General features: G+C 42.2%; 1 protein-coding gene across 18 annotated transcripts in view; it reads left to right on the top strand.

The window, feature by feature from the left end:
- Ptprt (protein tyrosine phosphatase, receptor type, T) overlaps positions 1–13532 on the top strand; it is a 1098700-nt gene that overhangs the window by 893717 nt on the left and 191451 nt on the right. For 10 of the 18 annotated variants that reach the window (XM_063284209.1, XM_039105537.2, XM_063284204.1 and 7 more), the window contains exon 14: positions 11105–11161. In XM_063284209.1, coding sequence (XP_063140279.1) covers positions 11105–11161 — 57 coding nt within the window. 18 annotated transcript variants of the gene reach the window in all.

Genomic DNA, 13532 nt, shown 5'->3' with positions numbered 1-13532 from the left:
TATGTCTTTTCCTGTGTGACCTTAGGTTAGAGGCTTCTTTTAGTAGAGTATTTGCACAGGTTAAGTGTGAGTGTATGCAATGGTAAAGGTACAAGGATGGATGTGTGAATTCCTAGCTGACTAGGTCCAGACAATGTTCTTAAAAGCATTTCAGCATCCACATCCTGCTCTTCTACTACATCAGGATTCAACACTTCCTCCCCCCAAATAGAGACTCCAATAGACACCTGAAAGAACTACCCAGCACTGAAAAACAACTTATCATTGTTCAGGGAGCCATCCCTTATTAACACAGCCTCAGAGAAGGAGTCTTGAGAAATACAACACTAAGGTTGATTGGTTAGTGTCCACTCCATATATCAGTCACTGCACTTGAAATATCCCAGTCAACCAAAAGCAAATGCTGCCTGAATCCATGTATTTCCCATAAGGCTTTGAAATGAAGGCTAGATACGTGAGTTATTCCTTTTTTACTACCTAGACTAAATTTCCTCTGGGTAGGACTTTGCTGTTAATATTTTTTTTAGCAGGGGAAAATTTGATCTCAGTCATCATACAGCCATCAACATTATAAAGTCCCAAAAATATCTCATCACTTTCTCAGTATCTCCACCCTTCTGCCATCCTGGTATTTTCCTTGGGGGCCTGCTGACAGACATACCATGTCTGGAGAGAGATCCCATGCCAGATACAAGCATTCTGGTGATAATGTAATTTGGTGCTGTCTCGTTCCTGACCTTGGGTTCTCTAGCTGTTGTCCCTGGTCATCTGTGTGAAGCCCATATAGCCAGACAATTATCATGTATTTCAGCCGTAAGTACTCACTTAGAGTCATCCTAAATTGACCTTAAAACCATTACCTTCTATGTTATGTACTCACTGGCTCTAATGTGTGTCTCCTTGTGATCTCTGGAAGGAAAGCCTGAGGCAAGGATTTAGAGACATTCTAGCGATCTGTTCAGGGAGGACTCTCCATAGAAATCTGTAACTGGTAAAAAAAAATAGGATAGGCTGAGCAAAAAGTTTTCTTTCAGGAAGTGTCAAAGTAAGGCTAGATCCACAGTTGTTTTGGTTCATAGTAAGAAGACCTTCTAGTCTTCATTAGACTCTGACTCCTCCCTCTACCAGTCTCTCAGGAAGTTACAGAAGTGACACCGGTGAACTTAGACTAGATGCCAGGGAATGTTCTGGTTGTAAACTCTTGGTCACATCCTGATGCTGCACAAACCCGAAATGAGAAACTGGGTGCCAAGCCAAGACCGTCTTACCTCCTATCTCTACACGTTACACTACACCCTCAGGTTGATGGGGTAACAAAATACTTCTAGAATTGTCCCAAGTGCAGGAGATTCCAAAGCATTTCAAATTCCTTTGCAGACTACAGTCCAGTCCTGGTAATAGACCTGCTCAGGGCTGTGAAGAGGAAAACAGCAATAATGTATATATAAGCATTGTTTTAGTTTTGAAAAAAAGACTTTAAAAGGAAAACCATAGAAAACCAGGAGCAGAGATGATCAATTTAATTGTGTGCCTTCACTGGGTCTACACAAGAACAGGCCAATCACCAACCAGACATGGATGGAGGAGGATGTTGGTGCAGCTAATTTTCACTGCAGAACTATTTGTTTCCACTGATAAGTTAAGAGAGGGGGAAGCCATTGCCTTCAATCGTGTAGCCCTTGGTGACCCACTGGGCTCTGGTGGACAATTCCAATCCAATGAGCATACACGTGACCCTGGCAAAACTAAATGGGTCACAAGATCAACTGAAATTTCATGAATCTTGGAAAGAAACTGTTCCAAGAGAGGATTTGCGATGGGAGGGAGACAAGAGAGGAAACGATAAGTGACTACTCAGAATGCATTTCTCGGGTGTGAAATAGTCACCAGGCTAACTTAACTTTAAGTTGTGGTTGGCTTTCCTAGGGAGTATATGGGAACCTTGAAAACATACTTAGAACTCAGAGGGGCTGAAATTCAAATAAGAGATAAAACAACCATTACCATAGAAGTATCAGCTGCCACTATAAACGACAGTCCCAACCGTAGCTGCTGAAGGAAAGTCCAAGTTGCAGAATGCATGCTCTTTGGGTTAAGGCAAAACAGAAAATAGTACCCAAGCATCGTGCTTAGTTGCAGAAGTGTAACAGACAGTTCCTCTTTCAGAATCTGATATTATATTCATCCAAAGGTCATGATTCAGTGACTTTCCTGGGCCCTCTTCATACCCTTCTAAACCTCACTGCTTTCTCTTCATTACCATCCTTTCTTTTCTGCATTGTATGAGCCCTGATTCTTCTTGAGCCTCCTTCAGGCTTCTCCCCTCTTACCCACTGCACTCCAAAACACAGTCTTTGTTCTATTAATTTTTAGAATCACACCCGTTTGTTTGTTTGTTTGTTTTACAGTATGTAAGGTAGACCTAACATGTCACAGAACATATGTCGAGATCAAAGGACTATTTGCAGGAGTTTATTCTCTTCATCTACCATGGGGATCAAATCCAAGTTGTTGGTCTTAAAAGCAAATAGTCAAGGGACAAAGCAAGTCCTGTTACATACTGAGTCTTCCTAGCTTTTTTATTTAAAAAAACCACTATTCATTTATTCATGAGTGTGTGAGGGTGCATGTACCATGTAGTCACACATCTGAGGGGAATGTATATTTGTATTTCTTTTTTTTATTAACTTGAGTATTTCTTATATACAGGGAATGTATATTTGTATGGTACATGTGTGAGAGTCAAAGAACAATTTAAAGGGCCAATTCTCAAATACCTTTCACCTTTCATTTGCGACAAGAGCTCTCATTGGCCTGAAACTTTTCCATGTAGGCCAGTGTAGCTGTCTCACAAGCATCTAGGGATCCATCTGTCTCCATCTCTTTCGTCACCAAGACTGGCTACATGCGACTGGAAATAGTTTTTTTATCATAGATTATAGGGTTCTCAACTCAGGGCTTCATGCTTGCAAAGCAAGAGACAGCTCTTGAGTACCTCATTTTAAACTCATGAACTAAATTTACTTCCAACCTCAGGGCCCTTTTCTCATCATGAACCCCCAAATGTCTCTGGCCATCATAAGTATCGGCTTAACATACAGACTTTTTTAAGTTGCAGTTAGAATGTTACTTGCTAAAGAAGACCATCCTGACTACAAAGTAACATACATATACACAATTTCCAATTTGGTTGTAGTACTCATCTCAGCTGATAAACATGTTTATCCTTGTCCAGATGATTAATATTTACCATCTTGCTGGATGCCAAGTGACATGTCTATTTTGATGATCACTGTGTCTCAATATCTTAGCACACACTGATGCTCAGTAAAATTTGTTGGGCCAATATACAGATGGATGGATGGAAGGATGGATGGATAGAAGGAAGGAAGGATGGATGGATGGATGGATGGATGGATGGATGGATGGATGGACAGACAAATGGATGGTGCTTTGTTGGGTTGGTGGACAGATGGATAGATAGGTAATTCCATAAGTGAATGGATCATTGACTAGATGAGTCGATAGTCAACTCCTAAGTTGTTCTTCTTCCAAACCCACTTTTTTTAGGTCAAAACTCTCTACTGGAACTGTGCTCTCAGAGGATATAGTAAGATAAAATAGGAGAACAAATCTGGGATTTACAATCCCCACTAGCAAAAAAGGAGGTTGGTCTCTACTTGTGTTTTGTGTGTACAAGAATTCACTACTCCTTCAGGAAGTTCCTTCTACTTTTGGACACACTGGTGGCCAGGAGTTCCTCTCACTTTGGGACACTTCAGTTGGAAAGAGCACTGTGCGTTTGACTTCTTATAATGCCTGCTAATAAATCCTCAAAACCACGTAGTCCTATCCAGCTTTTCTCCTTTTAGAAGTAAAACTGACATCCTCTGACCTATTCTCTCGATCCTTGAGAGGTCAAGCAGATCCACGCTTGCCCATCTTCCAGTCTTCAGCAGTTGGTTGTACCCACTCTAGCTGCCAGCAGGCAGTAACACTCCCACCATTGGCACCAGCCTTTAGGAGACTGCAGCTGGCTCTGCACACTCCTGCTGGGCGTGCAGGAATGGCAGTTAGAAAAATCAGCTTTGATTTGATTTGCAAACTGAGCCGAGTCACTGAGACAAAATAAATCCGGAAAACCATAAAGCCATTTGCAGAGTTGCTTTGCAGAAGACAGCCACAGTTTTAATCTGGTAAATACTCTAACGATCCCATTAAAGTGCCCCCCTTGGAGTAGGTGCTGAAAGTGAAGCCTCGGAATAATGAAGCATGAGATATGGGGCCAGTGTCACCCACAGCTCCGTCTTGCCCATTAAGGATGGTCTAAAACTATTCTCCAACCACAACAGGCAAGAGAGAGACAAGAGCAATGGCCTTTTGCAAACCTGCTATCTTTTTGCAAGTCTCTTCCTGGAGCAAGCTATTTCATCCAGCATTTCTTTCTCCTCTCTCCATAGTGGACCCTCACTGCTACAGGGACTGACAGAAACAATAAATGGCCCTTCTTTAGAGAGACACCTCCATTTTGCAGATGCTAAGATTGGGGACCTATGGAGGGAGGAGAGTGTTATGTGCATAGCTTCTTTATCCACAGAAGAACAAGCCACATGTGGTACAAGAAGCCAAGAGAGATGTAAAATTAGCATTGTCTGGGTAGGAAATTGCCAGACATGCTGGTCCAACTCTACCTGAAAAGTTCTCTTACATGAAGCATCCTGGAAGAGTTTTCTTGAAATCATGAGCATCGGAGACACCTGGTTTCAAAAGTTTGTTTGAAATCATGAGGATCAGATGTATCTGGTATCCTGTCTCCAAGTTTAGTTACTTGGCATGGGACAAGTAACTTATCATCTCAGAGGTCACTGCATCATTTTTAAAGCAGGTGTCACTAATTCTTTCTATCATTCACCCAAGCACATGATAGATTATAAACAAGGAGCCTCCATCCTTCTTTGACAATACAAGTCTTTACCAGGGCTGCAATTCTATATAGATCTTGGGTCTCTGTAGAAAGCCACAGACCAGATTCTAGTAGTTTCTCATGCAGTTCTATTTATCTATCCTGTGTTAGATGGACTCAGATTTAAAGCAAAGTGGAGAAGCTAAAAGACTGCTGGCATGATGCTGCCCTTGGCCTTTAGCACTTGATATCTAAAGATCATGTATTTAGATAAAAATCTTAAATAAAAATTATATGTATATATATATATATCCATGTCTAGAATTTTCATCATCTATTTATGAGCATTTGACATGGGACCGTTCTTCTCTTCAAACTTACCCAGTAGTATGAGAAGAGACCTAAGAACACAGCACTCCTAAACCTAGCTATCATAGCTGAACAGGGACAAAAGTGAAGTATGAGTTTTAAGAGGGAAATCTGAAATTATAGAGCACAGTATGAAAATCTCGACTGTTGTTTGGTCTTTAAGCTCTTTCACACTGTATAGGAAGGAGCTAAAGGTGTGAATTTGGAGGGTTGAGGCACAGCACTGCTGTTCTTCCAGAGCTGAGACTAAGGGTGAATATTTCTGGGTTCAGGCTTGTATAATAAAACAAAGTCTCCTTGACCTTTACCACTCTTTACTCTGCCCTGTTTCCAGTTAGATCCTAAAATGCCAAAGGAATAATACAGCTTTTCCTGAGGGCTGGATGAGAAGTTGAAAGATTACATCACAAAGAACACCATAAACTAACCTAAAGGTCTTGAAAAACCCCAATGCTTTCTTTAATATTTGTCTTGATACAACCGCTGTCATATTTCTCTGCTCCTCCTCCTCCCTCTTCCTCCCCAGACTAGCTCAAATCGCATTCTTCCATGCACATGTTCTTTACATCCCACTCAAGAAGGCAACTGGCACAACAGAGCCCAGGAAAGCAAAAGCTAGCACTGACTCTCCTCTTCTGAGCATGCACCTATGGAGTTTTGACCAATTCCTCTCAACGAGAAGGAAGAATTATCTGGTGCAGACATGAGATACCATGGTTGGCTTTAGCTCAAAATTGTGCTTCCAAAGGACTTGTGTCTCTCTTAAAAGGAGACAGAGGCAATTTAGACTTAGGAAGCAAGGTTGGGGGAAATTTTTGAATAGGCTAGAGATACAGGTTAGAAATAAAGAGAATTTAAGCCCTGTCAGTGGACTTTCAAGTAAACTAAGGTCTCCAAAAGCTAAGCCAACATCTGTTTACCTCAGAGAACCAGTGACAGATCGACTAAACCATTCAACACAAATTGAGCTTAGGGAGCCTGTGAGGTTATTGGGGTTTTGGGTGGGTAACTCAAAAGCAGCTGCATCACTAAGAAGCTTACCTCATGAGAGCTTACCTGGATGATAACTCATGAAAACTCTATCCTTGGAGCTGTTTATATGACGCTGGTCAGAATCTCCTTCCCCTAGCAAGCATTACAGCTCTTGTAGCCTTGGAGAGGGGCCCTATGGATCTCGTTTCAGGAGCTTCCTAAGGTTTATAATTTTCGTTTTCTTATTGAGTGATAACTAGTCTCCCTCCAGGAGGACAAAATTCAATTGTAGGAATTAACTCCACAACAGCCGGTCGTAGGACTGTCTGTGGAGATGTGTGATGATGGGAGGTTACAGTATGAGGCTAGAACTAAAGAAAGGCACTCATCAGATGATGAATAAGTGTTGGCCACTGTCATTGCCTCTGCTCAAGAGATGAACTTGTGTAGGCTCAGAAGTAGAACAAGCACACGTCTCTAGGAGCTCTACTCAGGGCTGACTTCATATCACTATTGTGTTCTGTTCCTATCATGCACTGGATAAGATAATACATGGACCACTGGTAGGATTGCTTATCTTTTATTTGCTAATCTTTCCCCATACCTGTTTTCTATTAATGATTGATACATTGTTTTGTTTGTTTGTTTGTTTGTTTGTTTGTTTGTTCCTGGGTTGTGACAGGCTTTGTATCACTTCAGGGGTATTTAAAGTGAAGACATGTAATCTGGAGCAGAAAATGCAATGGCTCCGGGTGCTCTCTGCTCCCTTACTCAGTACTGAAGCTAAGAAATTAGCTTGTCTTCAAACATGTCTGCCCCAGGGTCATCGGTAGCCCTGCAGTATCTCTCTATCCTTGACATTCATTGCTTTGCAAGAGAAGAAAAAGTCAGAGGCGCGCCACATTCTGACCTCCTATTTCTTTGCTTGCTCACACATTGTCACCCATGGTTGCTTATGAACGGAAATCTACCACGTAGATCCTGTGCAAAGAGAGCTGAGTCTCAAACCCTCCCACGATAAAACACTGCATGGAGGAAATCAGGCAATGCAGGAGAAAGGAAGAAGACATTTCCTCTTCTCCAAATAGGTTAGTCAGGAAAAGATAAACTTTGCTGCAGTAACAAATTATAACCAAAGCTCAGTTACTAAATACCGTAAATGCTTGGGGTGTGTGTGTGTGTGTGTGTTTGTTTGTTTTGCTATGTCGTCTAGAACATAGTTGATCACTGCAAGGGAAGAGAAAACTCATAGGTGATCTTTACTATCTCTTACTTAGACATGACTAATGTTTCCACCCCATGCCCTTGATAAGAACTACTACCTGACGCAGCCTAACTTCAAGGTGACTTGGTCTCTTCTATACATCTCAGAAGTGAGCAGGACTAGTGAGCAGTATTATTTCTGATTGAAAGTACAACTCCTATTTCCATTCCCTGCTCCGCTGAGATCCATTAGCCACACCTCTCTTCTCCTTCTCCACTCACAGGAGAAGTACCTTTTTGTCCCTGTGTTCTTCTCCTTGCTAGCAGATCTTTCCAGCAGAGCTGTATCCCTGGAGGGCAAAGTGAGGGGCCTCCTCTGGGCCCTGCCAGCTAAACTAAGATGTGTGCTGTTTTCCTTAAAAAATGTCCTATGAGATCCCCATCGTTACCTCCACTTTTTGAGTAAAGCGGCTGACTTAGAGGTACATGTGCTTTCCCAAGTGACACACTGGTAAATGGAAAATACTGAGCCAGGGTTTTATGTACACAGTTAGCTTGTATATTTTTGTTTATTAAGTGAAATTTCATATTGTTATTTGGCCCCATATTCTCTAGAGGTTACTAGGCTTTTCTTTGGGCTTGTATAGCATTAGATTCTAGACAGGCAAAGTGACTTAACTGACCTGAATGTCAATGCCAGCATCCACAGAGTGATAACACAAATGCTCCTTATTTCTCTGACCTAATCTAAGAGCATAACCAAGTAGTGCATGCCAAGTGCTCTGTGTAGTACCCAGTGTGAAATAAATACTTAGCAAATAGTGGGCACTGGAAGCTAACAAACGCACACTGGTATACTGAAGGACAGCTAAGATGAAGGCAATCCCACCATGCCATTGGAGCAAAAAGGGAAATTCAAAACAAACAAACAAACAAACAAACAAGAAAACCATAGAACAAGCTTCTCAGAGTGTATGGGCACAAAACCAAGCTTTGAAATAGGAGAGAAAAGCATCACAGAGGATGATATTAGGGTTGGCAAGATTTTTAAGTCAAAGAAGTAGATATTCGGATCATCAAAGGAAGGGTGGCCAGCATAGCATGCATAGGGTCAGTTAGGAGCAGGGCTGAGGTGGAGAAAAAAGTGTTAAGTTTAGACAGATGCCTCAGCATTAAACAAGTCGACTTGCTCTTTTACTGAGTCCCAGAAACCATATCAGGTGGCCCACAACCACCTTCAGTGTCAGAGCCAAGGGGACGTGAGGCCTCTGGCCTCTAAGGGCATCTGCACTTATGTATGCAGAGAACCCCTCTCCCATATAAACAAGCAATTTAAAATAGTAAAAAGAAATATTTTTCAAAAAAGAAACAGGAGTACAATGCAAAGTCACTTAGCCCTAAATATAGCCTCATGGTGACATATTCTCTCTCTCTCTCTCTCTCTCTCTCTCTCTCTCTCTCTCTCTCTCTCTCTGTCTCGGTCTTTCTCTCTTTCCTTCCTTCCCTCTCTCCCTCCTTCCCTCCCCTTCTCCTCAGACCATGAGAGTCCTGACTAGGAGTGCTTAAGCAGACCCCTTTTAGAGGAGAGTACCTTAGCTGCAGCCTAGACAGAGGATGGAGAAGATGGACTGAGGCAGGAGCCAGGCTTCTGAAAGAACAGTTAGGGTGCTGCTGTAGGAGGCCATGTAGGAGTATGAGTCACGTCTACGCTCAACCTTTCATTTCTTTTACTGAATGTGAGGTCATTGGCAACTTGTCTTACCTGGCTCATAGGGCTGGGAAGAAAATAGATGTATAGAAAGCAGTCACTTAGAACAGAGGTTAGCAAACTTTCCTATAAAAGGTAAAGTAGTGAGCATTTTCAATTCTGCAGGCCTCAAGGTATTTCTCATGCTTACCAGCTTTGTCACCAAAACACACAAAACAAAGCGATCCCAGAGATACTTACAAGTACATTTATATTAAAATAAAACTCTGGGGAATGAAGGATTTGAGTGCATATAATGATATAATTTTCATATATGTTCCAGTTTCATCTCTTTGCTGTGATAGAAACACTGACCAAAAGCAAGTTGGGCAGGGGTTTGGCTCAGCTTATAGGTTACAGTTCAGCATGGGGGAAAGTCAAACCAGGAACTTGAAGCGGGAATCATGGAAGAAGTCCTGCTCCCAAGCAGGCTCTATGCTTAGCAGCCATGCCGGTGTAGCCCAGGAACACCAGCCCACAGATGGCGCCACCTACAGTGGGCTGGGCCTCCTACATCTATAGGGATCAAGTCACCCCATCCTCCACAGACATGCCTGTAGGCTGTTCTAATCTGAACAACCCCTCATTTGAGACTCCCTTCTCAGCTGCTGCCATGCCAAAGTTGACAGTCAAAGCTAACTAGAACACCCTAGCACCAAATATTAGTCATATTTTCTCAACCACCAGGAAAAAAAAATCTAAGAATCATTCTTACTTTATACCCACACAAGAAAGAGCACAGATGCCAGACTTGGCTCACAAGCTGACCACTGACTTAGCAAGTGCTTTGAAAAGGACAAAACATCCTGTCTTTCAGGAAGGAGGGTTATGGTCACTGTGCATGGGTAGTTAACTTTTATACTGTCAATTATTGACCAAGCTTGCTCCTTGTATCATGTTTGAAATGATTTATTTCTTGTTTATCATTTGGTCAGAGACATCCCATCACTCTCAATATTCTGCATAAGGACTTTATGCAGTTTTGCTGATAAATGACTGGGGAACAATGTCATCTGTGACTAAGGGTGTAGCACTTGCTGGGATTTTGTGTCACTTTCTTTAGACACTTGGAGGGGCAGGAACATTAAAGATAGACAAGCTAGGCTTTGAATACAGCCTCTGCTAGTTACTGTTTTTGTGACTTTGAACAACTTATAAGAGCAGAGAAGAAGGTGGGGAGGAATGAATCTGGCAAGGAAAGCGGTGAACTTGTCGCAGGTGACCATCAAGGGCTTTGAGGTTTACTTTTGGAGACAGTGAGGGTGATGGTGTGTTTTGCTCAAAGGGCAGAAACTCGGTGGGAGGGAAGAACAGAGGCAGTGAGCCCACAGGAGGCTGTGTAAATGGGTGGCTGGAGAAAGTGCAAATGAGACTGGAGAGAGGAGGAAATCATGAAGAGCTTGTCTGGAGTAGAGTCAGTAAGAGCTGGTAACCAGTGATAAATGGGAAGTTAGGTAGAAGAAGGGCAGAAGGTATGCACCCTTACTAATAGGGGTGAAGGGTAGTCACCCAGGTTTCTACAAAGAGAAGCTGTGTGGGTTGTGCACCATTTACCAAGAAAAGAAAGATGGGGGTGGGGATGCAGTTTGACTGGGGAAGTGACAGCTCCATTTGTAATACCACCGACCTTTCTGGTTGTCCTGTTTCTTAGGAACAGTATATGCAAGGTACTTGGTGAGTACCTGGCGTATCATGGGTGCTTGATAAATGGTGATGCTTACGCTTTTTTTCATTTATAAAAATCTATTTCAGCCTCAGTTTTGGTAAATCGTGGTGTTCTCTTGTTCAGTGCAAGCTCTTTCGAGCCACAAGAATTGCGGTCTTGCTCATTGTACCACACGTTTTCATGTGCGTTTCTTTCTCTCCTTCTCTTCTGCATGCTGCCTGGGGATTGGCTTCCTTGTGGTCAGCACCAATGGGCAGCGCCCAGGTGACCCCGGGGACTCCACTCTGCCTCCTCACCACAGGTGATCACCACAGCCCTGGGCAAGAGGGAGGGAATTGGCAACAGCCCATGCTCTTGGGTTCTCTATGCCAGGTGTACCAGAGCTGAACTGACATTTCCTTCATCACATCTTCCCATCCAACTACCTGCCTGCTCACCCATTCATCCGTCTAACCACCATTTTCTCCACCTACCTATTCATGCATCCCTCTATTCATCCATTACCCCATCTTAGCAAGGTTTAATAAAGACCTACTATGTACCAGGCATTGTTCTAAATATTGAGAAATACAATAACAAGCAAAAGAGACAAATTCTGATGTCTTAACTCATTTATCAAAAGACTCTAGAAATAAATGTACGATTTTCCCTAATGCTAAGGAGAGATGCATATGATTCAAAACACACACTCACATACCATATACATACACATATATATATATACATATACATTACGTAAACACACCACACACACATATATGCACATAGACATACCACACATGCAGACATGAAGACACATATGCAAGCACCACACACAGACACATACACATATAAATACACACCCAAAACACACAGAGAGACACAAATATACACATATACTATATATACATATACACCCACATATACACACAGAAACCACACATATACAGAGATACACATACACAAAGACATGTACACATACACACATACGCACATATATACATAGCACATACACATATATATACACACAGACACACATATATACACACTATACATAGGCACATACACACATACAAAACACACACAGAAATATACATGCACATACTATACATGTACAAGCATACACCCACATATACATACACATTACACAGTCAGTCATATACACATACACACATATACATACATACCATATAGACACACAGACATGTACACACATACACATATACTTGCGCACAGATACATGCACACACATACACACGTGTACACACATACATACATACATGCACACACATGCACATATACAGACACACACCACACAGACACACACATACACACCACACACATGAAAACACATACATACATGCGCGCGCGCACACACACACACACACACACACACACACACACACACACACACAAACACATATACCAAACAAATGTCAACTGAGTTGTGGTCTGTGGGTGGAGGAGAGCTGGCCTAACAGATCTGTTTTTTAAGGAATGAGTAGGTTGGACCACAACCTCAGCTCTACCATTGGCCCTGATACATCCTTTAAATGTGACCAGGCCCATATTTCCTTTCTGTTAAGAAGGAATAATAATACTTGCTTCTTTGGGGATATTATTGGCATTATGAACTCTATATTCAGATTCTTCCGAAATTGCATTCTAAACTAAACAAGATAATAAATGTCAAAGAAGCTTGAATAGAAGTGCCCAACCTAGTGTAAGAATTTGCTCGCTGGCAATGAGAGTCTTTTTTCTTCAAATGCAGCACAGGTAGAGTTCAGTTCAGATAATAGACACCGTTATTCAAAAGATACAGAGTCCATCCATCCAATGCCAATGCCCACTCAGTAATACATGGAGAGGAAAGGCAGCCTGAAGCCACGCCTTTCTTTCCTCGGGATCTCCTTGTGACCAATGGAAAACTTTAAGAGACAGTTCATGTATTTAACCACCATCGTTCTCAACAAAGCTTTTGCCTGTTGAGGTCACTGACTGCTCCGTCTATAGTGATGGGAAATAAAGTGTAGCAGGCAGGGATAACATGAGACCTATCTGCTTTACCCTCTTCCCAAACTCAAGCATCATACTGACCCTGTGATGGAGATTTGTAAGCATATGGTTCATTGAGAGCTGTGCTTTGACAAAAAGGGGAAATAGGAAAGGACAAAGGACGGCGTGTAGCCTGAGATAGTCAGAGCCCTGGGACGTCTCAGGGATGTGGACTGTTCCACAGGTTGAGCATGGTGCTACACAGCCTTCTAAAGAAATGAATTCCTTCTCCAAAATAGAAGGTATCTGTGAACCATTTACAGCTAGTATCTACAGTAGCTGGGAGTAAATACGTCAATGAAATAAAGGAGATTTGGATAGAACCTCAGTAGCATCCACTGTGGGTCTGTTTTGGCCATGTTTTTATATTGCTGTAAAACGCCACATTTCAGCACATCCCTGGCAACCCGGTGAGCATTTCATATAAGCCACCCCTTGATTATAGAAACCTTACATACTGCATAGGCTTATTTTACCTGGGAAACCAAGTATCACAGTTACTTCATGCTGTCTTATTCAAGATTCAATTTATTAACCTCTAGGAATGCCCTGAACATCAGCAGCACGTAGTAGGTCTTGACAAAAATGCCAGTTAGCACCCTTCTCTAGAACAGGCTCACTAGACCCACTGTCCCTCA

This window comes from Rattus norvegicus, chromosome 3 (assembly GCF_036323735.1).
Source record: "Rattus norvegicus strain BN/NHsdMcwi chromosome 3, GRCr8, whole genome shotgun sequence".
Lineage (NCBI taxonomy): Eukaryota > Metazoa > Chordata > Mammalia > Rodentia > Muridae > Rattus > Rattus norvegicus.
Note: the sequence above shows the minus strand (reverse complement) of the source record. Positions and strands in the feature narration are given on the sequence as shown.